This window comes from Medicago truncatula, chromosome 6, assembly GCF_003473485.1.
Source record: "Medicago truncatula cultivar Jemalong A17 chromosome 6, MtrunA17r5.0-ANR, whole genome shotgun sequence".
Classification (NCBI taxonomy): domain Eukaryota; kingdom Viridiplantae; phylum Streptophyta; class Magnoliopsida; order Fabales; family Fabaceae; genus Medicago; species Medicago truncatula.
In genome coordinates, this window is record NC_053047.1 from 35690304 (window position 1) to 35716193 (window position 25890).

Here is a 25890-nt window from a genome sequence, read left to right on the forward strand (position 1 = left end):
GATATATTGACGGTGTCAGTCGTTCAATAAATTTTATACATTGATTGTAAATTTGTAGACAATTCGTGAGATTGAGCTTTGATATCTGATTCTGGTAAAACATCAAAGATCTGATTTTCCATAATGAGGAAACAATTGTTAAAACTATCGATGTTTGATTGTTGCATTAGGGTACCTAACTATACAAGAGTTGTATTGTCATGGTTGTTTCATACAATCAATTGCTTTCAAAAGATTATTGTGAATTTGAACAATTCATGAGAATTAACTTCGAAATCTGAATATGGTGAAACATTAAAGATTCGGTATTTCATACTAAACAAACAATCCATGAAACCATTGTTGTTCGAAGATAAATAACAATACAAGATTTTTATTGTTATGAAATTTGCAATACAACTAAGGTTCATGGAGTTGTATCAAAGGTTGATGCAATACCGCATCTATTTTTTACTAATTAAAAGTATGCCATAAATTTTATGTGAACATATTTAATTAGTAAAAAATAGATGTAAACACATTTATTGTTTTTTAAGGGTACAATTAATTATAGTATATTTGACAAGATGTGAACACATGTAATTAATAAAAATAGTGTGAACACATTTATTTAGTAAAAAAAAGATGTGAACGCATTTAATTCTTGTACTTTTTGGTTTTAATATAAATATATAATCTATTTAAGGTGTCGCATATACTTTTGTGCTAAAAACAATTCTTCTTTAATAAATTATTATACACATTGTTGATATCTAATTTAAATATCTTTTTCATTGAACATAAATTAATTTTTATTCAATTTTTTATGCATTTTGTTTTTTTTTAAGAATTTTTTATGCAATTTGTTATTTACATGTTTGGACTAAACATATTCAAATGGCCCCTTTGTTTGGTTAGACTTTTGAGAAATTTAAAATTATAATTTTTTCCCTTAAAAAAAAAATTATAAGTGCAAATAGATAAGTTTGGTTTTCACTCATTCACCATTTTCCCTTCATATGTAGTTGTCCAAAACATGTTATGTTATACAATTTTGGGTGCAACAATTTATCCTTTTCAAACCAATTATTTTTTAAATAAAGTTACTCATCTTTCTATGTTTAGTTTCAACCCCATGAAGGTGAGGGAATATCCCTTGCTTTTACCAGTTGGTGATAGTCAACCAACTATCAGAAAAATCCATTTTCTCAAACTTGTTGAAAACTCTGTTGATGGCCCATATTTGAAGTTAAACATATTTTCATCATTGTCTTTTGTTTTCAAACCAAAGGACCGGCTTGAGAATTAATTTTACTGGATGGCGCTACAAATAACATCAACTCTATTTCAAGTAGATCTCTCATCCATCCATGGCAACATATCCAAATTCAAATGTTTAATTTGTATAGACAAGGTAAATATTAGAGTTTAGTTGTTTGATAATTTTTTTCAATAATTTCTCTTATGAACATATATTGAGTTTTTTCGGTTTGATTTTTCCATTTTCAGCATTTGCAATTGACTGAAATGTATTCTAATATGTCATTTCCTTCTTAATGGTGAAACTCAACTATGCATGTCTTTTTTTGCTCAATCATGTTATATAGTTATGTAAAACCTATTAGATCTTTTATGCATAACAAATAAGATTGAACTTTAAAATATAAAAATATATTCAATGTTCCTTTCTAGATATATATACCATATATCTCCAATTCTTAACATCGATCACATTATAACTTTTCTTGGTTTAATTATAAAGACCAAAGGTTAGTAGTATGTGTATACCTATAAGTAAGAGTGACTTTGCTATTTCAAACTCATATAGCTGGGAAAAATATACCCCTACCCTCATTTAAAAAAATAATTGATGATGATGAACACTTGAATATACATACATATAGAAGATTATTTTCATTTTCCATAAATTTCAAACAATGTGAATGGTTTTGGTTTTTCTCTACATTCCTTGTTTTTCAAATAACATAGAAATGCTCCAAACCATGTGGGATAACAAATGAATGAAGTAGTTATATTTCATAATTTATATTTTAATTCTTGTTGCTAGAACTATAGCATATTAAATCTTTAATAGATGTGTGCAAATATATAGCCTTTAGGTCAGGGTCACACATAGTTAGACTATGTTTTCTTTATTACTATAAATATCCCTACTCTGATGAATAAATGTTTATACTAAATAATATTCTATAGAAAATTAGATTTTCTACGTAATACAACGAGTCAGGTAGACATGCACTGAAAAGTTAAACTATATTCTTGTTTCTGTTATATATGTGAATTTAGGAAGGCGATAGAAGTGTTAATAATAAAGATCCTATATATAATTATGATGGTTTCATTATCATTACTCTAAAAAATAAGGTAATTTATATTTAATTTTCTATATTTTTCTCAATTTAAATCTTTCCTCACTTCAACTTTTTTGAATTATATTAATACCTTGTTAACTAAAGTGATGTCTCTGTATAGGCATGAACATATATTACCCTCTTCAAAGCCTGGTGTGCTCATTCTCGTTCCAACGTGGAATAAAAAACATGGAAAAAAATATATATTTAAGTCTACTCTTTAATAAAAGAATTGTATCAGTAATCTATACTTCTATACTATTTACAAAGAGAATGTATAGTTTTAAGCTGACTTTTTCGCTTTCAATTATATACCCGTAAATAAATTTGACTATAAGAATGTTATTTAGTTGATGTCACTGCAAAAAATAAGAATTTATATTATATTTGTCATTGCATAAGATACTTCCTTATTAAGTAATTTAGAATATTAAATGATTCATAGTCACAACAGTAATATGTCATAAAATACGAATTGCAAAAACTGTAGATATGTGGCATTCATATATTGGTCAAAAGTTGCCACTTACTTCCACATAGAACATAACCACAAAAATTTCCAAGGAATTAGAGTAAAAAGGAGCCGCTCGCTATATAAGAAGGAACCGAAAAAATCTCGATCCCCACATCACACAAATCAGCAACCTAGCTTAGTTCATGGCAGAGGCAGATTGGTATCAGCTTCCAAAGGATCTTCTCAATCTGATATCACAACAACTCGACAGTGAAGTCGATCTCATTTGTTTTCGATCTGTTTGTTCCAATTGGCACTCTTCTTCAACTCCAAATCATTGTAACGTTTTATGATGATTTGGAATGGAAGAAGAGTGTCAATTGGAACGAACATATCGAAAACGAATGAGATCGAGTTCATTGTCGAGTCGTTGTGATATCAGATTGAGAAGATCCTTTGGAAGCTGAGACCAATCTGCCTCTGCCACGAATTGAGTTAGGTTGCTGATTTGTGTAATGTGGGGATTGAGCTTTTTTTTCGGTTCCTTCTTATATAGACAGCGGCTCCTTTTTACTCAAATTCTTAAGAAATTTTGTGGTTTTGTTCTACATGGAAGCAAGTGGCACATTTTGACCAATATATGAATGCCACATATCTATTGTGACTATGAATCATTTAATATTATAAATTACTTAATAAGGAAGTATCTTTTTCAATGAAAAATATAATATAAATTATTATCTTTTGCAATGACATAAACTAAATAACATTCTTATAATCAAATATATTAACGGGTATATAATTGGAAGCCAAAAAGTCAGCTTAAAACAATGTATTCTCTTTATAAATAGTATAGAAGTTTATTGATCATACAAGTTTAGCATATTTGAGAAATATGCTGGATGGCGCTTCAGCACCTTTGTCTTTGTTGTCTTTGGGTGTCTTTAGTTCATTTTAGATGAGAGAGAATGTTGGAATTTGAGCCACTCTACAATATGAACCAAATAATTTCAAACAATGATCGGATCTATACAGAGGTTACATGTGTACATCAGAAGGTTGAACAATGTTCTTCGGCACAACATTGTTCAAGACGAATTCATTGTCTGACGGAGGTACAAAGCACTTGTGTGTGATCAATCACCTTGCGTCTCCCCTGTATGTGTATGTTTCAATTCACTTCAATTTGTAGCAAAATGAATTTTGAAGTGAATCATTGCTTTAAAATTGTTAAATTTCTTTAAAATTGTGAAATTACACTTTTATATGATGAGTTATGACCTTACATTTCTTATTTGTTATATTTCAAATCTTGTACGTTAATGAAACTATGCATTTAATAGTAAGTGATGAATAAACTTCTTTTATAAACTGTGCCTTTTATGATGTGTTTGTCTCAACAGTTTTTCAGAAATGTTAGGAGACATGGAAAATATATCATCAGTTGTTCTGGTGGGAACTTCCATAGAAGAGTTGTGATTTTCATTTAAAAATATCACTGGACTTAGATGCTCTACCATGCACCCCTGTGCACCGTACCATGCGCCCCGTGCATGGAAACAGCTAGGAAGTGTTGTTTGCTTAACTCTCAAGTCGTTTTTGTTGGAAAACCCCAATTTTCACTTCTTTAATCCCTATGTAGCCATGCACTATAAATATAGGCTCTTGCCGACTATTTTATTCATTCAGAAAGCTAGTGGTACAAGATAATTAGAAGTTTCAAGGCAAAAGATCTACATCCTCCTCTTATTCTCTCTAGGTATGTTTTTTCTATTTTTTTGTAAAGATGCCGATTGCCATTAGCAACTAAACTTTTTTTATTAGGTTTCCACGATGAAACCCTTCTTATTTGTTGGATTTCATTTAATAAAGTTTTTATTCAGTTTATAATATAAAGTTTGATTTAATTCGTATCTGTCCGCTTTTATCAAAATCATAGATGAAGCAATATTAGGATTGACAACCCTCGCCTCCATTCGAACAAGACAGTAGTGAATTGGTTAGTTTCTAATATAATTGAATCCAAATATGAATTTAGGGTTGTAACTCATTTTTTGGAACCTTCGTAATTTGCAAGGGCGAATTGCGGGGAAATCTATGTCCCCAAAACCTTAACGGGGTTATGCTCTACTTTCTTAAATCTAATATTAGACAAGTTATAAACGAATGATTTCTTAATGTAATTTCCAACAAAGAGGAAGGGGATTTAAGGATTTCTTAATCGCCGTTAAACATCTGAATCAACCAAACATAATCTTGCATTGGACAGGACAATTTAAACTTTGCAACAACTCCAATCTCTTCTTTTATTTGCTTTTCTAAATAAGTTCCGCTAATTACCGAAATGACAATGACGATTAGCTTAATAATTTATCAGTTGGTACCATTTGGTTCACTTGCCTAAATTATACATCAGACATGCAATTCAATTGTTTTCTTTGTAACAGGCTCCCTTTTATAGTTGTTTTCTATATTATTAAATTGATGTATTACAAGCACTCCCTAGTAATATTGGGGTAGAACCGGATAATACGTACATGATCTTCAACTGAACTGGAGTCTGGAGAACATGCGATTCAATTTTGTACCACACAATGCACTTCGAAGAAATGAATGGATCAATGTGGAGATTACATGTGTGTGTCTTTGATAATGGTATCACCTATAGAATTTGGAATCCATGTATTAAAGCCGTAAAGTAGCATGACGGATATTCAATTCACCGATCCTTGTAAAAAGAGAAAGTTATTGGATTGCGAAGACGATGGATGATTGAAGTCGTTCATGAAAATGATGCGATCGAGACATGTTTTATGTTCAAGCTGGTATCTTTTTGGTCTAAAGGTGAGCAGAAAATGACATATGAAGCTTTAAAATCTCTCCCTGCATAAAATAAAAGGAAAGGGAATGATAATGGTATGTGATATGAAAATGTGTTACAAAAATTGTAGTCAAAATGAAGCATGATAGTGGTATGTGACAGGATGTTCTCAGGAATTTATTCATTGTAATTATTGTTCATAGGTAATGAAATATGTAGAAGCTTTAAATGTTTGAAAGCCTTGAATTTTAACTTTTATGCTTTTAAAGAGTGTTTGATGTTAGGCATTCAGCGAACATTTGATAACTTGGCTTGTAGAATTGATGAATAAAGCTGAATTAGTTGGATAAAAACCAATTTTGTTATGTTTTCAATGAAATCAGGTAGATTTTTATAAAGGTTTTACATGAGTATTTGAGTTTGAATAATTCAATCATTAAATATGTGTTTATTGTTGTGAAGTTTCCTTTGTTTAAGAGGCCTAATACTGAGCAAAGATGGAGTAAATGTTGCAAAGAGCGTTGAATTCAACATTGGAGGCAGTCTGGCATAGATTGGTGAACATATTTCGAGTAGATTTTACATTATAGTCTAATTAATCTGAACCATTGGCTACTTTGATATTTATGTTAGACTAGATTGCACGGTTCTTGATATTTTCAATTTTATAGATTATCCATATAAATATTTCTCAGTTTCAAATAATGTAAGGTCTTCAATGATTGAAAATTGATGATAATGCTAAGAGAACATCTTACCCAATGGAATTGTCATTGACAATGAAATATTTCCAACAAAACACGGTTTTGAGTGACCCACCAAATTAACCACACACCAATGAAATTTTCCTTATCTTATCTTTTCTTTCATTTCATTCAAAAATTATTTTTTCTTTTCTGTCTTATGTAGAATTTTTCTACGTGTAAAATAATTATTAAGTCGAAAAATTTCTAACCATTTACCCATTCACTAAACGTAATTAAGCACAAGTGAACTAACCATTTAAATTGATATACTGAAATTTGATGTTGAATTTGTGTGTTAAAATAGCACAACTCATTAAAATCTTAAGTTGAATCGGTGAAATGTTGAAGTTGTTAAGTGTCTTCGTTGATTTGTCCTGTCTTTTCTTTTGTATTTGGTAGATAGGAAATGGGAAGGAAGTTTAACTCACGATGGTCTTTGGTCAATGGATCCTCTTAAGTTTCACTTCTTGATTTATTTTGAAACCCTATATATACACTCATCCACATTCTTACTTCTCATACTATTCTTACTTCCTTTTTATTCTCTATTCTCATGGCTATGCTTCAATCATCCGTCTCCTCATCCTCTTCCTTCTCCTATGGATTCACCTATGACGCGTTCCTTAGCTTTAGAGGTGGTGACACTCGTTATGGTTTTACTGGAAATCTCAATAGAGCTCTTTGTGACAAGGGAATCCGAACCTTCATGGATGACAGAGAGCTTCAAGGAGGTGAAGAAATAACATCATCACTTTTCAAGGCCATTGAAGAGTCTAGGATTTTCATTCCCGTCTTGTCTATCAATTATGCTTCTTCTTCATTTTGCTTGGACGAACTTGTCCACATCATTCACTGCTTCAAGGAAAGCGGGCGTCTAGTTTTGCCAATTTTCTATGATGTGGAACCTTCTCACGTGCGACATCACAAGGGCAGTTATGGTAAAGCACTGGATGATCATATAGAGAGGTTCCAAAATAACAAGCATAGCATGGATAGGTTGCAGAAATGGAAGATTGCTCTTACTCAAACTGCTAACTTCTCTGGCCACCAAATCAATCCTAGGTACCGTAGTGCACTCATGTTTTACATTCAAACATAGGTGATATTTCTTGAATGTTCTATTTTCGAACTGTTTTATCTTATAGTTGAAATAGGTAATATTAATTTTATTCTTAACAAGTGTAAGGTACTTGTATGTCAAATCAATATTTGAATTGTATTATACAACTATTATTAAAAATTGATGTGGTTGAGCATTTATGATGTATTTTGCTCAAACTTATTTGATTGGGTAGGAATGGATATGAATATGAGTTTATCGAAAAGATAGTCAAATACGTTTCCAAAAAGATCAATTGTGTTCCTTTATATGTTGCCGATTACTATGTTGGTCTCGAGTCTAGGGTCCTAAAAGTAAATTCATTTCTGGATGTCGGATCTAATGGTGAAGTTCAGATGCTAGGGATCTATGGGACTGGAGGAATGGGAAAGACGACGCTTGCAAGAGCAGTTTATAATTCCATAGCTGATCAATTTGATGGTTTGTGTTTTCTTAACGACATAAGGGCAAATTCAGCTAAATATGGTTTAGAGCATCTACAGGAAAATCTCCTTTCCAAATTAGCTGAATTGGACGTTAAGTTAGGAGATGTCAACGAGGGAACTCCAATCATAAAAGCAAAGGCTTCACCGAAAGAAGGTTCTATTGATTCTAGATGATGTTCACGAACTGAAGCAATTGCAGGTTTTGGCTGGAGGAATTGATTGGTTTGGTCCTGGTAGTAAAGTGATCATTACCACTCGAGACGAACAATTGCTAGTAGGTCATGGGATTGAAAGAGCATATGAAATAGATAAGTTAAATGAGAAAGAAGCTCTTGAATTGTTGAGGTGGTCTGCTTTCAAAATTAACAAAGTTGATGCGAATTTTGACGTCATTTTACACCAAGCAGTAACTTTTGCATCAGTCCTTCCATTGGCTTTAGAAGTAGTGGGTTCCAACTTGTTTGGAAAGAATATGAGAGAATCGAAATCTGCATTAACAAGGATTCCCATGAAAAAGATCCAAGAGATACTTAAAGTTAGCTATGATGCTCTGGAGGATGATGAGCAGAATGTTTTTCTGGACATTTCTTGTTTCTTAAAAGGATATGATTTGAAAGAAGTTGAAGATATATTTCATGCTCATTATGGTAGCTGCATGAAACATCAAATTAGACAGATTCACCCGCAATCTGTACACAGGTTTGAGTCACAAAGGAATCCACACCTTTATCAATGAGGATAAGGAATCTACTTTGAAGGCCGTCCAAGAATCTAGGACTTCCATTATCATCTTCCCTGAGAATGCTGGTTCAGAATCCTTAGGCCTTTCCTATCTTCTAAAAATAGGAATGCACACCTTTATTTCCCCTGTTTTTATCAACACTGATAATTCTCAAGTGCACACGAATGTTACCAGTTGTTATTATCCAGACCAGTCTGACCCAAATATGCGCCCGTTTGAGTTGCATTTTTATCTAAGATGGAGTTTTGATTTAGATAAAGTAGCTAAATTGCCCGACTGGTATTTCAAAGATTGGTACCTTCCTGACCACTAACATTGTTACCTTTTATTTATTTATTTTAATTTTAGTACAAGAACAAAAAAATGATCCGTAAACAACTCTTTAAAGATTCTTCTTTGCGTGGGTTTTGTATTTTGAAAAGAATGCCTGCTTTCTTCTTGAATTGTATTGTAATAATAAGATATATACGAAATCCTTGACATAAATACATATAGTTTGACCTAACCTCTCTGGTTTGGCAGCGTAGGGAATGAATTTGAGTTAATCAACAAGATTGTTGAAGATGTCTCGAGGATACTTAATGGTGTTCCTTCTTTACACGCTGCAGTAAGAAATGAAAAACCAAAATTCTAAACCTTTGGGCACTTTTTTTTTTTCTTTCTTATTTTCTTCTTTACATGCAATCATCTGAAAGCATCTTCTAAACAAAAACAATTATTCAAATCTTTTTGAAGAAATAAACCTGACTGAAATTACCTGTTCTTGTTATCGTGCAGGTTTCCGATGTTTCTCAGACTCGCAGAGTTGTTCAAGTTATAATGTTGATCTCACTTAGGGTGTTTCAAGCCGAGACGACTTGGAGAGTAATTGGTTTTATGTCATGTATTGTTGGCTTGTTATGTTATGCTCTAAGCCCTTCTTTCAATCGATTATTTGGAAGGTGGAATCCTTTCAAGGTCTTTCTCTATGTAGCGTTGTCCTTAGCCATCTTAACCACCATATTAGTTGTAAAGCAGGCATCACCTTCCACGCGCCATGTTCAACTAAAAAACACTTGCATAACCTTTGTGGTTTTGATGATTATCTCAGTGTACTCATTCTTCTATGACGAAGCTGTGAATGGAAAACCTAACATACTGAGTGTAATTTCAAATGCTGCATTTGCTTTTGTATCAGTAAGCTTGCACAGACTGCTTAAGTTTGGGGTTGAGATGGGTGTGTTCTCTTATTTTGTAGGTTGCTTTACAATTCAACTGTTAACCATCAACTGGGTGTTGAACTTTTTTGCCATAATCTTCGGTTTTCTGCTCTTTCTTCTTCATTCTACTATGAATCCCCAACCCAATGTGGCTAGTGAACGTCAAGATAATCAAGTTTGAGAAGGGTTGGTAGTGGTCGGTGGTCAACATGTTGGAATTGAATCGTGAAGCAAGTTTAAGAAATTAGCATTGTAGGGTAATTTGGCTTTTTTATCTACATATGTCCAATAATAGTTTGGTTGGCAATGAATCGTGTCAACTTGAACATTTGGAACTTGGCTCAACAATTAATTCGTGAACTTTATTTATGAATTCTGTGAACTTTGTTTATGAACCCAATTGAGTTGAATTTGAGGATGTTGTGAATCCGGTTTCAAACAAACCTTCACACCAATGAAATAAACCAATGATGTGTGGAGCAAGTGATAGTGATAATCAATGAGAACAAAAATGGTCTCCAAGCAAACAACAACAAAACAGCCCTAGACTAGTGTATAGCAAAACCACACAAGAGATTCCAAAGCATAAACAAGATAAGCGGTAAAAAGAAAGAACAAAACACCGAGAAGATTGTTGACCCAGTTCAGCCAATATGGCCTAATCTGGGGGAGAGAGCAGCTCTCCAATCTAATATGAGAAAGTGTTACAAAAGGTTACAACACTCTAGCCTTCAAGCTTTACACATGAACAAACCCTAGATTCTACCCTTTGGTATTTTCCCACTCTCACACTATGAACCCTAAAACCCAAGGTGATTACAATGTTTTTTTCCCAAACCCAAGAGACACTCTCAACAAAGACCCTCAACCCATTTGTTCTTTTCTTTCATTTCATTCAAAAATTATTTTTACTTTTCTGTCTTATGTAGAATTTTTCTACGTGTAAAATAATTATTAAGTCGAAAAATTTCTAACCATTTACCCATTCACTAAACGTAATTAAGCACAAGTGAACTAACCATTTAAATTGATATACTGAAATTTGATGTTGAATTTGTGTGTTAAAATAGCACAACTCATTAAAATCTTAAGTTGAATCGGTGAAATGTTGAAGTTGTTAAGTGTCTTCGTTGATTTGTCCTGTCTTTTCTTTTGTATTTGGTAGATAGGAAATGGGAAGGAAGTTTAACTCACGATGGTCTTTGGTCAATGGATCCTCTTAAGTTTCACTTCTTGATTTATTTTGAAACCCTATATATACACTCATCCACATTCTTACTTCTCATACTATTCTTACTTCCTTTTTATTCTCTATTCTCATGGCTATGCTTCAATCATCCGTCTCCTCATCCTCTTCCTTCTCCTATGGATTCACCTATGACGTGTTCCTTAGCTTTAGAGGTAGTGACACTCGTTATCGTTTTACTGGAAATCTCAATAGAGCTCTTTGTGACAAGGGAATCCGAACCTTCATGGATGACAGAGAGCTTCAAGGAGGTGAAGAAATAACATCATCACTTTTCAAGGCCATTGAAGAGTCTAGGATTTTCATTCCCGTCTTGTCTATCAATTATGCTTCTTCTTCATTTTGCTTGGACGAACTTGTCCACATCATTAACTGCTTCAAGGAAAGCGGGCGTCTAGTTTTGCCAATTTTCTATGATGTGGAACCTTCTCACGTGCGACATCACACGGGCAGTTATGGTAAAGCACTGGATGATCATATAAAGAAGTTCCAAAATAACAAGGATAGCATGGAGAGGTTGCAGAAATGGAAGAGTGCTCTTACTCAAACTGCTAACTTCTCTGGCCACCATTTCAATCCTGCTGGGTACCCCACTTCACTCATGTTTTACATTCTTACATATGTCATATCTCTTTAATATTCTATTATCTTACTGTTTCATCTTACGGTTTAAATAGAATATATTCTTTTTATTCTTAACAAGTGTAAGTTACTTGTATGTCCGTTTTATTCTTACATATGTCGAACAATATTTGAATTGTATTTATACAACTATTATTAATAAATTGATGTGGCTGTGAATTTGTGATGCACTTAATCAAACTTATTTTATTGGGTAGGAATGGCTATGAACACGAGTTTATTGAGAAGATAGTCAAATATGTATCTAACAAGATCAATCATGTTCCTTTATATGTTGCTGATTTCCCTGTTGGTATCGAGTCTAGGGTTCTAAAAGTAAATTCACTTATGGATTTTGGATCTAATGGTGAAGTTCAGATGCTAGGGATCTATGGGCCTGGAGGAATGGGAAAGACGACACTTGCAAGAGCAGTTTATAATTCCCTAGCTGATCAATTTGATGATTTGTGTTTTCTTCACGATGTAAGGGGAAATTCAGCTAAATATGGTTTGGAGCATCTGCAGGGAAAGCTCCTTTCTAAATTAGTCAAACTGGACATTAAGTTAGGAGATGTCTACGAGGGAATTCCAATCATAGAGAAAAGGCTTCACCAAAAGAAGGTTTTGTTGATTCTCGATGATGTTCACGAACTAAAGCAGTTGGAAGTTTTGGCTGGAGGATTTCGTTGGTTTGGTCCTGGTAGTATTGTGATCATTACCACTCGAGACAAACAATTGCTAGCTCATCATGGGATTGAAAGAGCATATAAATTACATAAGTTAAATGAGAAAGAAGCTCTTGAATTGTTGACGTGGAAGGCTTTAAAAAATAACAAAGTTGATACAAATTTCGACAGCGTTTTACACCATGCAGTAACTTATGCTTCTGGCCTTCCATTGGCTTTAGAAGTAGTGGGTTCCAACTTGTTTGGAAAGAATATAGGAGAATGGAAATCTGCATTAAATCAGTATGAAAGGATTCCCGATAAAAAGATCCAAGAGATACTCAAAGTAAGCTTTGATGCTTTGGGGGAAGCAGAACAAAATGTTTTTCTCGACATCGCTTGCTGCTTCAAAGGATATGAATTGAAAGAACTTGAAGATGTACTTCATGCTCATTATGGTAACTGCATGAAATATCAAATCAGAGTGTTGCTCGATAAATCTCTCCTAAATATCAAGCAGTGCCAATGGAGTCTTACTGATGTTGTGACGTTACATGCCTTGATAGAGAAAATGGGTAAAGAAATTGTCCGGAAAGAGTCTCCAAAAGAGCCTGGAAGACGTAGTAGGTTGTGGTTCCATAAAGACATAATTGATGTCTTAGAAGCAAATAAGGTGAATAATACTGATATCCATGAATGGTCTTTTTGTTATATTTAATCTTTACTTTGTTCTTTTTTACTTATCCTATTAATATCAATTTGTAATCTATGTTTATTTATTATCGTTTGGTTGATCTCTGTTTCTTTTTTGCTTTTTTAAGGGATCAAGTGAAATTGAAATTATATATTTGGAATGCTCGTCATCTGAGAAAGTGGTAGTAGATTGGAAGGGAGATGAACTGGAGAAGATGCAAAAGCTCAAAACACTTATTGTTAAGAATGGTACCTTTTCCAATGGTCCAAAATATCTTCCAAACAGTTTGAGAGTATTGGAATGGCAAAAATATCCTTCACGGGTCATACCATCTGATTTTTTCCCAAAGAAACTTTCTATATGCAAACTACAGCAAAGTGACTTTACATCATTTGAGTTGCGTGGCACAATGAAGGTATGTGTAAATGTAATGATTTTTTTTCCCTGAGCATGGATTAAGTGGTAGCAGCCCAGGGAACTATATTTTCATTGGTACCAAAATTCTCATTATATATATATATATATTAAAGGAGACTTTTATTTATATTATTTAAATTAAATTAAATATTTGCTAACAAAATTATAGGAGCATTACGAAATTAACACTCATAAAATATCAAATAAAATTAATTAATTACATTCACAATTAGGGAACTAAAATTAGAATAACGATATAGAGTTTGAATAATTTAAGAGTATTTTTAACTACTTTATATTAACACTCATGAGTCATATTATTTTATCCAGTTTATTCTTGATCCCAATTATGTTAGAGCAACTTCAATGGGGGTTCCTTACTTAAAAAGGATCACTTCCTACCAATCCCTCGTAAAGACCTCCCATGGAAGGAAGGAAAAAATAGTATCTATTAAGTAACAGACAGCTATATAAGAATCATCTCTCTCTTGAGCAACTAACGGGTCTCATGCTTAAAAGAAGTAATAAAATATGTACAAGTTGGTTCACTTTCAAAAGAAGTAATATTTTATGTGGTAATTTATAATTGGGTTAATATGTTTTTACCCCCCTGTAATTTGGGCGAGTTCTGGTTTTCCCCCCTGTAAAAAAAAAGTTTAGATTCCAACCCTGTAAAATAAGACTATTTCGTTTTAGCCCCTGACCCATGTGACTGTGCATAATTGCTGACGTGGCAAGCTAAGTGGCATGCTGACTGTGCATATCTGATTATGTGGCGTGCTGACTGTATAATTAATTTTTTTAATTTATTTAAAATATATATATATATATAAATTAAAAAAAAATCAGGATTTTTTTTATTACAAAAAATATTTTCTGAAATATATATTTTTCGAAAATTCCAAAATTTATAATTTAAGAAAAATATATATTTCCAAATTTTTTAAAATTATTTTCGAAAAAAATTCAAATTATTTTCGAAAATTTGGAATATATATTTTTTGAAGTTTAAAACAGATTTTTATTCGAAAAAGAAGTTTTTTAAATTTTCTCAAAAAAAAAAAAAATCTGGATACAAATTTATTTAAAAATTTAGGAAAATTTAGATTTTTTTTTAGAAATTTTTATTACAATGTGTTACAGATTTGAGAATATTTTTTAATATTTAAAAATGGAGGATAAAAAAAATCTGGAAATTTTTTTAATATTTAAATTTATTCTTATCTATTTGTTACATGTGTTATTTGTATTAAAAATTGTGGGCATTTTTTAAAAGAAACAACCAGCCCTAAAGCTGAAAGGGGTTGTTTTCTTTATATATATATTTCCAAAAATATTATATAAAAAAATTCATACACTTACTATATTTTGAAACTTTCGAAAAATTTAAAAAAAATAAAAATTAAATAAAAAATTTAAAAATATTCGAAAAAAATCCAAATTAATATTTTTTTCTTAAATTTTTTATTTTTTGAAATTAAACCATTACACACATGTCAGATTTAAAAAAAATTAAAATTAAAATAATTACACAGTGGCGTGCCACGTCAGTGTCAATTACACACGTGTCATATTTTTTTAAAAATAAAAATTAAAGTAATTACACAGTGGCGTGCCACATCAGCGTCTGGATGGGGTCAGTGGTGTTTTGTGGAGAATCTTCATATTACAGGGGTGTTTTGTGGAGAATCTTTATATTATAGGGTTGGAATCTAAACTTTTTTTTTTACAGGGGGGTAAACTGGAACTCGCCCAAATTACAGGGGGGTAAAAACATATTAACCCTTTATAATTTTATAAATAAACATGAGACCCTTGGGGCATGGATCTTAGCTTGGAGCCACTTGGTTCAAATTTCAAAGATCCAACTTTTTTTTTTCTTTTTTGGATTAATCATGTTTTACCCCCTGTAATATAGACCATTTCAGGGTTTGCCCCATGTAAATTTTGTTTTTTCGTTTTGGTCCTTGTAATTTTTTTTGTTTTGTTTCTGAATACACCCTAGGCCATATGAATCTGCATTTTTGCTGATGTGGCACGCTGAGTCACCTTTTTTAGTGATGTGGTACGTTGACTGTATAATTCATTTTGCTTTTATGTTTTTGTGGACCCACGTGGCATTTGTGCCTTTTAAAAAAAATAATAAATATAAAATCATTTATATTAATTTAGAAATATGGAAAATTATTTTTCAAAAATCAAAAAAATTTATTCATTTTTTCAAAATTACAAAGAGATTTTTTTTTTTAAAAAAAATTCACCAACTTAATATAATTCACAATTTTTGAAAAAATTATTAAAAAATATAATACTATATATATATATTTTTAATTTGAAAATTAATTCCCAGAGTTTTATTTTATTTTTCTAAAATCTTCATAATTTCGTAAAAATGATATGATTTTTTTCTTTTCTAATTTTTTAGTTTCGAAATAGATTTTAGATAATAATTTCGGAATAAAATTTTAGAAAAAAAGACTGAATTTTTTCTATTGAAATTCTGGATAAAAATTATCTCTTTTTTTTTATGTTTAAAAAAAATATTATCTAAATTCTGAAAAAATATTTTCAATTTTTATTTTAAAAAAATTCAGGAAAATTATTTTCAATTTGTGTGAATTTTAATTTTTTATTTTCAAGAAATATTATCTAATTCCGCCAAAAAAAGAAATATTATCTAATGTTTTGTTCTTTTAATTATGAAAAATATTTCCCAAATTTTTGTTTAAAAAATAAAAAAGCAATCTTTTTAATTTCGAAAGAAAAATCTAAACTTTTTTTTTTAATTTCAATTTTGTTTTTCTAATTTTTCGAAATATATTTTCTAATTTCTTTAAAATATTTCGAAATATATTATGTTCTACAATTTTGCTTTATAAAATAAAACTTCTTATTTTCGGAAAAAAATATGAATTTTTTTCTATTTTTTTATTTTTGAAAATTAATTTCCAAATTTTAATTTTTTTTTTAAGTTGTGAATTAATTCCTTTTCTTTGGCCTGATATTTTGCAGAGGTTTGTGAATATGAGAGAGTTAAATCTAGACAATTGTCAATTTTTAACACGGATACATGACGTCTCCAACCTCTCAAATTTAGAAATATTTTCATTTCAACAGTGTAAGAATTTAATTGAAATTCACAAATCTGTTGGGTTCCTAAATAAACTTGAAGTCTTGAACGCTGAAGGTTGCAGCAAGCTTATGAGTTTTCCACCTCTGAAGTTGACCTCTCTTGACGAACTAAGGCTTTCAGATTGTAAGAATCTTAACAATTTTCCAGAAATATTAGGAGAGATGAATAATATAAAAAGAATTTGTTGGGAAAACACTTCCATTAAAGAAGTGCCAGTTTCATTTCAAAATCTCACGAAGCTTCTTTACTTAACTATAAAAGGAAAAGGAATGGTTAGGTTGCCAAGTAGCATTTTTAGGATGCCAAATCTGTCAGACATTACAGCTGAAGGTTGCATATTTCCCAAACTGGATGATAAATTGAGTTCCATGCTGACTACAAGCCCCAATCGCCTATGGTGTATTACACTGAAAAGTTGCAACTTGTCAGATGAATTTCTTCCAATATTTGTCATGTGGTCTGCTTACGTGAGAATCTTAGACCTATCAGGAAATAATTTCACAATTCTTCCAGAATGCATCAAAGATTGTCACCTTTTATCGGATCTTATATTGGATGATTGCAAGTGCCTTAGAGAAATTAGAGGGATTCCACTAAATTTAACAAACTTGTCTGCAGCAAACTGCAAATCATTGACTTCCTCGTGTAGAAACATGCTATTGAATCAGGTTTTGTTTTATTCTTTTGTTTTCCTTGTATTTCACTTAATATTATATTGTTTACTCTATATATGATTTATTAATGGCTAACAGGATCTTCATGAGGCTGGAGGAAAAGAATTTTATTTGCCAGGATTTGCAAGGATTCCAGAGTGGTTTGATCACCGAAACATGGGACATAAATTTTCTTTTTGGTTTCGTAACAAGCTCCCTTCCTTTGCTATCTGTTTTTCTACTAAATCAGTTGCTACTGCAGCCTGGAATGATATTAATATACTCCCCACTCTGATCATCAATGGCAACAAATTTCGTCGAAATCGTCATGGTCGGGCTTATATAATGTCGACTCATCATACATATTTGGATGATATGATACGGGAATTTGTAAGACGTGACTACATGGACGAAATAGGTTTAGAAAATGAATGGAATCATGCAGAGGTTACATATGAACATCCGAGAGTGGAACCACTAACAGAAATTGGAATCCATTTTTTCAAACAGAAAAATAACATGGATGATATTCAATTCACCGATCCTTATAAAAGGATAAAATTAAATGATAATTATAATGATGATGATGGTGATGATGTTTTTTATGATGTTGATGATGTTCTTGATGATGATAATGATGGTGTCTTTGATGATGATGAAGACGACCACCATTCAGAATAGTTCAGACCAATCACTAGACCACTCATTGGTGCAAAAGCATAGATAAATAGAATCATTCATTGGATGATATTGTGAATGATTAACTCAATATGTAATTTTAATTGTGTGTACTTATTTATTATGTTAAACATTATCATTATTATTTATGTTCTTCAAAAGATTGCTCTCTCCACTGAGTTATTATCTGTTGCATAATATGCAATACTTCTGAATTATAGTTTTCATTACATACATTGCTATCCCTTGACGATTGAGTAGAAAAATGTAGTATGATAGTGTTACTTGTCATCTCTATGGTTAGCGCCATTAGTGTTGTGTACTGAGAAGTTCACACAATCCGATTAAATTGTCTTATTTGAGGTTATCTAATGTAGGCTGGAAATATGAACATTTGTATGGCAGGATCTGCAATTACATTACGCTATTAAATGTAAAATGAAATGCTTATGCAAGAAGAAAAAAAACTTATTTAGTAGCATGCTCCTGCAAGAGGAAGTCAATGATTTGCAATTTAATGCAGACAAATGTTTTAAACTAGGATATAAATGCAATTCATATAAAAAGAAAATGTTATTGTCTTCATGGAAATAAAAATGACATCCATCAATGTATCATTCATTCTTGTCATAAAGTTTGCAGAAAACAGGGGGCTCATATGCGTTTAAAAACAAAACTCCAAGAAGTATAATGAAATTCAAAATGGATCTAGCCAATTAAACAAAATATCTTCTGCAATAGACGATATAGAAGAGGCAAACCTAGAAGATTCATGAAAAAGATTCTTGTCATATTGTGAGAATCTTAACACTTTTCCAGAAATATTAGGAGAGATGAATAATATAAAAAGAATTGCTTGGGAGAACACTTCCATTGAAAAAGTGCCAGTTTCATTTCAAAATCTCACGAAGCTTCTTTACTTAATTATAAAATCTCCCCATTAGTGTTGTGTACTGAGAAGTTCACACAATCCGTTTGACCCGACTTTACCTATTTTTCAATTTTTTCTTCCAAATTCAGTTGCTTCTACATTGCCGTTGTAGGAGATTAAGGTATCGTTTGACCCGACTTTTTATATTTTTACATTGCTATCCGTCGACTTTTTATATTTTAACTATTTTCCAATTTTTTCTCCCAAATTCAGTTGTTTCTACATTGCCGTTGTGGGAGATTAAGGTATCGTTTGACCCGACTTTTTTCAAACTTCTCTACATTTTTAAGGAGAAGTTAGGCCAAACACAATATCAATTAAGTACTTACTAAAAAAATAACTTTTTTTGAACGCATAAAATTGAATAGAATGAGCTTTGACTAGAAGTTGTTGAATGTTACTTTAAAAAATTACTTCTCGATAATTTATTTCACAAACTCCTCTTTTCAACTCACGCTAGGAACCTTTTCTTTATTTTTTTAATATTATATTTCAATATGTTTTTTTCTTCCATTTAACTTTATTTTTTTTCAACCGTTCCATTTAATTTTTTAAGGAGGTTCCATTTAATTTTATCTTTTTTTCAAAGAAATTTTATTATCTTTTTATCACTTATATATTTAATTTCAATATCGTTTAATCATCATAACCTCACAAATATTTTTATTCACGCTGTCATTTAATGATTCCAAATATTTTTATTTCCTTTCTTCAACCTCGCGAATATACACACACACACATTAACATGTAGAGTAATATCTTATGTCCGTCTGTCTGTTTTTTTTGTTACGCTAATGCATATAATTATTTAGTGTTGCTTGGTTGAGTGCTACCTCACCAATTTTTTTAACTATTTTCCAATTTTTATATTTTTAAAAACTTTTAGCTATTTTACAATTTTTTATTTTTAACTATTTTCCAATTTTTTCTTCAGTTGCTTATACAGTGCCTTTGTGGGCGAATAAGATACCGTTTGACCCGGTTTTTTTTTTCTTCAACTTCTCTAAATTTTTAAGGAGAAGTTAGGCCAAATACAATATCAATTAAGTACTTACTAAAAAATGTACTTTTTTAATGCATAAAATTGAATGGAATGAGCTTTGGCCAAAAGTTGATGAACGCTACTTCAAAAAACTACTTCTCGACAATTTATTTCACAAGTGTCTCTCTTCGATTCACGTTGGGAACCTTTTCTTTTATTTTATAATATTATATTTCAATACGTTTTTTTCTTTCATTTAATTTTTTTTTTGAACCGTTGCATTTAATTTTTTTTAAGGAGGTCCCAATTAATTTTATTACCTTTTTTTCAAAGGAATTTTATTATATTTTTATCATTTATATATTTAATTTCAATATTGTTTAATCATCACAACCACAAAATATTTTTATTCACACTGTCATTTAATGATACCAAATATTTTTATTTTCTTTCTTCAACCTCACAAATACACACACTGCGTATAATTTTTTTTGGCGTTGCATAATGCGTAAGATTATTTTTATAAAATTTTGATTTTAATTAAAAGTAAAATTGTAGATGTCTTTTCTTTGAAAAATATATATATGGCATATCAAATGAGATGAGTGTTAAGAGTAAATTGGCTTTCTCCTTTTCCCTTATCCCGTTCTCTCTCTATTGCATAAACCATAAGTGACTGCTCTTTTTACCTCTTCTATGTATTGTTCTTCCTTGATTTTTCTCTCTATAGAAAGGATCTCTTCGACGTTCTTCTGTTCCTTTCTTTCCTCTCCCTCAATTTAGGTTCAATAGAAAGAAAACATAATAAGATTTTGTCAAAGAAAAGAAAGATTATGATAGCTTTGGGAGACAAATTCCAATTAGTTAGAATAATTTCGTAGAAGACTAACAAATAATCACAAGCTGATTTGTTTAAGAGTGAAATTATAGTTTAGTTCTACTATTGTTCAAATCCAACTTAAATTAACCTTTTTTAAAAAATTTAATCAATTGATAAGAAACGGTCACGAAAATGGAAAATAGAAAAAAACATTAAATTGGGGTATGTATGATTTAGGTGGCCATAGAAATCTTCTAACAAAAGCAGTAAGCATTGCCATCACCAACACTAGCTAAAGTGTTATGTACAAGTTGCATTGAGAAGCGTGTGCAGAGGAAAGATGAAGAGTTGTGGTTTTTGTTTTAATTGACAGCATAGGGCTCCAATTATGATGATATGTTTGAATGTATGAAGTTGTTGATAATTGAATTGTTGTTAGTAAAATTTCATGTTCATAGTATGAGAAAATGGTATATGATGAAATGTGCTCAATTAGTTGAATTATGCCATGATGTTGTTGAATTGTGATGAGATTTTATGATCAATTGTTGTGGTTGTTGCTAAGTGATGTTGTTGATGATAATTCATGGCTTGAGTTTGCATAATTATGATTTATTGTTGAGAAATGAGATGTTGTTGGTAGTTTGATAAAAATTGGTGAATTGGTCCAAATGTCAATTGTTTTCATGTTTATTGAGTCCTTGTGAGTCTTTTTAGTCATATTGACCTGTAAACAACATCTAGAAACACATTTGGGCATTGAGGGATCAAAATTGAGAATTTTGGGTGAAAAGGGGTTGAAACCCGTAACATTGAGGGATCAAAATTGTTTTAGACTTTTGTCGAAACAAACTTATGCAAAACTAATGGAGCTTGCAAGTTGAACCTACAGCTCATATAGACTTAGGTAAGGCTTGTGAGATTGGTTGAACATCTTAATCATGTCAAAAATGATATTTCGGGTGGGAATGTGAAAGATTGTGAAATTGAGTTTTTCATACGAACTTAAGCTATTCTTTGGATTAATGTCTAATATTCCGTAAGTGGCTTAAGCTCATGACTACATGATTGATTAAGATTGTTTGAGAACTTCCAACTTGTCTATGTTGTTTTTGTCTTGGGAATTATCAATTTTGGCCGTTTGCCACTTGATACGGATTTGTCGGAGATGTTCTTTTAAGGCAACCAGATTATAAATTATCGTGACTATTCTTATATGACTAAGTGAGGTTGTATGAATAATTGATTATATATTGGACATGATGTTTATCATGGGTTGTTGTATGATCTCTTACTTAGGATGTAAGAAATGCTTGAAAATGGTAAAACTATATGAAGTAGTTGAGGTTGAATAATATTGTTGATTATTGATAATCATGTTGATGATGTGATTCTTATTTGAATTATAACTTGATTGTGTATGGACATGATTTCTTGATAATGCAATTGGTGTGGAGATGATCAATATATTTGGAAGTTGTCCTCTATATTGTGGTGAAAATTGTGGAGTGTTGTCGCATTATCGAGTCTTTGTTACATGTCCATGCATCATAGTCGTGTTGAGATTTTATATGATGTTTTTGTTGCATCATCGGGTTCCAGCCTAGCAGAGATCATTTAGTGATCTAGTTTTGTGGACTTCGGTCTTGCAGAGATCCATTAGTGATCTAGATTGTAGGCGTCGGCCTTGTAGAGACCCTTGGCGGTCTAGATATAGGTGACGACCTTGAAGTGAAATGGTACCACATGCATATAAGTGTCGAACTAGGTGCACATCATGACATGAGTCTTATTGGTGAAATGTGATTGATGATTATGCATGAATGTTATCTCGATTTTGGGGTATCAAGTCATTAATTAGGCTTGAACCTTTCAATCTTTGATATTCTCTATTTTTTTCTTGGGAAGGGTAAAATTGAGAAGAAAAAAAACCCTTAGAAACTCTAAGTTCGGGGGTCGTTTTCGTTACGGGAAGGTGTTAGGCACCCGCAACGACTATAGTACTCTATAGGAACCGTTTTTCTAATTTTATGTCTACGCTTTATTTTTAATGCTATTTATTAAAAAAGAGAAGTTGTTTATGTTAAGAATGGGGGGAGGAGTGTTTGGATTTTTATTTTATTGGACTTGGAGAGGTTTTGACCTCTAGCCTACATACCCTTTTAAGGGATCAAAATTCCATGTAGTTCTCTTTCAAAAGTATTTTTGGTGTGTTTGATTGATTTAAGTTTTGGAAAATGGTTTTGAAGAAGAGAAAGAGGCCGTAAAGGCATGAGAGAAGAAAATGGTGAATGGTTGGTTCAATTATTAAAAAAAAAGGTCTACGTTGGAATTAGAGTTCATTTGAGTTTGATTAAGAAAATAAAGGGAAAATTCTATGGAGCTTTGACTCCAAGGTTTATTAGGAAATTTTTTTCAAGTGATGGAATTTGCTTATTTTGGAAAATTGATATTTTTCTAAGTATCGCGTTCCCTAAGCATACATCTAAGACAGTAAATCAACATACAACGTGTGTGCGTGTCGGTGCTTGTGTCGGTGTACATCATTAGAGTCCATTGTCCGTTACATTGGCCCTAGTTTACATTCTATGGTCTTGCAAGAAATTAAAAAAAGAGAAATTGAAACTACCTAAATTTACATGCCAACTTTAACATAGAAATGAATAGTAAAAGACCTAAACTATAAGAAATGGGGATGAAATGATAGAATGCTTATGGGGTGAATGAAACAAGAAATAAAATGGTTAGTAGAATAGGGTATAAAATAATAGGACAAGTAAGCAAAGAAATACGAGATAAATGGTAAAAACAACAACAATAACCAAAATGTAAAAAGTACACATTACTTGTAACAAAAGAAATTAACAAATCACATCATAAACAGTAAAACAATCACACAACCGGTAGCATATTCAACATGAAATTGCATATTAATCACTCATATCATGCACCAAGATACCATGAACACAATGTGACAAGAAATTCACAAGAAATTCAATTAAAAAGTGAAAAAACATCAAGAACTATCACATACATTTTTTTATTAGTTTTTCAATGTGTAAAAACACCACAAGAAATACCAAAAATGAATTAAAGAACACATAGGAAATTTTTTAGAATTTTTAAGAGAAAAAATTGAACAAGCAGGGATTCAAATAGCAAGACAGCAAGGTGCAAATAGCAAGAAACTAACAAGAAACAAAGGAATATGCGCAGAAGGAGGCCCAAGCCCAAAACCTAAGGCCTGGATGCACAGGGAGCGTTGGATTGATCCAGGGAGGGAAACCCTAGATCCAACGCTCAGGATTGCAAGGAATTGGACCGGTATTGAACCGGTCCGGTCTAGGGGTCTATATAAGCAAGCTTACACCAGTTCAATCACTTTGCTATGTTCTTTCTCTCTCTTCTCTCATCCTAGTGAGAGACGCTCTCGCCTCTCTCTTCCCTTCCTCCGTCGGTTTCTGGATTGAGCGGCCGGAGAAGATGAAGATCTGGCCGGAACCTTCATAGGTCCGCCGGAATCTTCATCCTCTCCGGCGAGATCTCCAGTTTTCTGGCAACCTCTAATCTCACCAGAAATTTACGAATCTTACATCAAACTCTTCGTTTCTTCATCCTAAACATGATTCTAACACTGGTTTTCACAAATAAAGCTTAAATCAATGTAGATCTAAAGATCTTGCTACGGCTTTGAAAGTTTTTTTAGGTTTTTTAGTTTTTTGAAAGAAACTCTTTGAAACTTTGAAGATCTACATTGATTCGTTCTTGTTATTGTTCTTGAGAAAGGAAAATGAAGATTCAAGTGTTACCTGTGATTTAATCGGAGATTTCGAACGAAAATCTTCGGAAAACTTCGATTTGATTTTGTTTCGTTGATTTCGTTCTTGAATCCGAAAATAAATCGGTGTTCTGGCTGGTTCGATTCCTTCTTCTTCTTCACCGGTTCAAATTCTTCTTCTTTTCCTCTTCGTCTTCACTGATTCTCTGTGATCGGTGCTTGAGTTTGCCAATGGCGAATTCGCGCCTTGAATTGCAGAGAATCCAGTTCAATGATGATGATTCTTTGAAGAATCGCTGAGAACTGAACGAATTTAGTTGAAATTGTTGATGAATTGTGATTCTGGAATTCTAGGGTTCATGAATGTTCTTCATGTTCTTGATAGTTTCTGAGTTTTTGATCTAACTGAATGGAGAGAGAAACTGTGCTTCTGTTTGTTGAGGTGGCGTGAATTGTGTGGATCCCTTTTGATTTGTGCAGTGAATGCACCTTTTATAGGCTGCTAAGTGTGCTTGAGACCCAATGGGAGAGGGACACCTGTTTTTGGACTTAGGGAACTCTCTGCAAAAAAGAAAAATTGAAGGACTGGACTGTAATTAAGAAAATGGACTAAAAGGCAATTTTTAAACTGTTTGGGATTGAAATGCAATTTTAGAAACTGTTCATGGACTAAAATGCAATTAAAATAAAATTGTACTAAAATTGGTAATTTGAAAAAAACGTAAAGTGAAACCAAAAAATAAAATCAACAAAAGGACTAAAATGAACCAATTACAAAAATGAGGTATTTCAAAATACCTCTCTGTCGAAATTTTGACAGGAAAAGACCAAAATGCCCCTAGGGACTAAAATGACTCAACCTGGCTCAGATGCAATTTTGAAATGATTTTAAACAAAGACCCAACAGTGTGTTACTTTAGTAAGATAAGTATATAGCAATTTTGTTACACATGCACCACCAAAGATAACTAACATTATAATTAAAATATATGTTTTGAAAAGTGGATCCAGAGAGAATCGAAGGAGGTTACATAAATTCATAAGCTCCTTGTTAAGCCGGAGGGTAAGCTGAAAATTTAGGCTTATTGAAAATGGCATAAGCAGCATATGAAACTATGATAAGCTATTTTTATTTATTTACCCAAACACCTTTAAAAAGGCTTATGGAGTAGATGATAAGTCCACATAAGCTCAAAATAAGTCAATCCAAACGGGACCTATATATAATTATGATGGTTTGGTTATCATTACTCTAAAAAAATAAGGTAATTTATATTTAATTTCCTATATTTTTCTCAGTTTAAATCTTTCCTCACTTCAACTTTTTTGAATTATATTAATACCTTATTAACTAAAGTGATGTTTAGATTGTAAGTTTGTATACCAAACCATCAAGTAAATAAAGATGTCTTAA

General features: G+C 31.8%; 2 protein-coding genes and 1 pseudogene across 2 annotated transcripts in view; all 3 read left to right on the forward strand.

The window, feature by feature from the left end:
• Positions 1–6662: 6662 nt before the first annotated feature.
• On the forward strand, positions 6663–10231 carry LOC11422812 (disease resistance-like protein CSA1). Its single transcript, XM_039826658.1, has 3 exons — positions 6663–7434; positions 9182–9266; positions 9437–10231. Exons 1-3 carry the CDS (start codon positions 6926–6928, stop codon positions 10037–10039), a joined length of 1197 nt encoding a protein of 398 aa, XP_039682592.1. The 5' UTR covers positions 6663–6925; the 3' UTR covers positions 10040–10231.
• LOC120575872 (TMV resistance protein N-like) lies at positions 7537–9147 on the forward strand (annotated as a pseudogene).
• Positions 10232–10902: 671 nt separating the features above from the next.
• LOC11413136 (TMV resistance protein N) overlaps positions 10903–25890 on the forward strand; it is a 55140-nt gene continuing 40152 nt past the window's right edge. The window contains exons 1-4 of the mRNA XM_039826657.1: positions 10903–11685; positions 11943–13063; positions 13212–13499; positions 16514–17302. Of these exons, the coding sequence (XP_039682591.1) occupies positions 11178–11685; positions 11943–13063; positions 13212–13499; positions 16514–17302 (2706 nt within the window). The 5' untranslated portion in view covers positions 10903–11177. The remainder of the gene's footprint in view (positions 11686–11942; positions 13064–13211; positions 13500–16513; positions 17303–25890) is intronic.

Coding starts and splice junctions, on each gene's coding strand:
- LOC11422812 (XM_039826658.1), top strand. CDS start 6,926: ATGGCTATGCTTCAATCATCCGTCTCCTCATCCTCTTCCTTCTCCTAT. Junction 7,435..9,181: donor GGCCACCAAATCAATCCTAG/GTACCGTAGTGC, acceptor CTGGTTTGGCAG/CGTAGGGAATGAATTTGAGT. Junction 9,267..9,436: donor TTCCTTCTTTACACGCTGCA/GTAAGAAATGAA, acceptor GTTATCGTGCAG/GTTTCCGATGTTTCTCAGAC.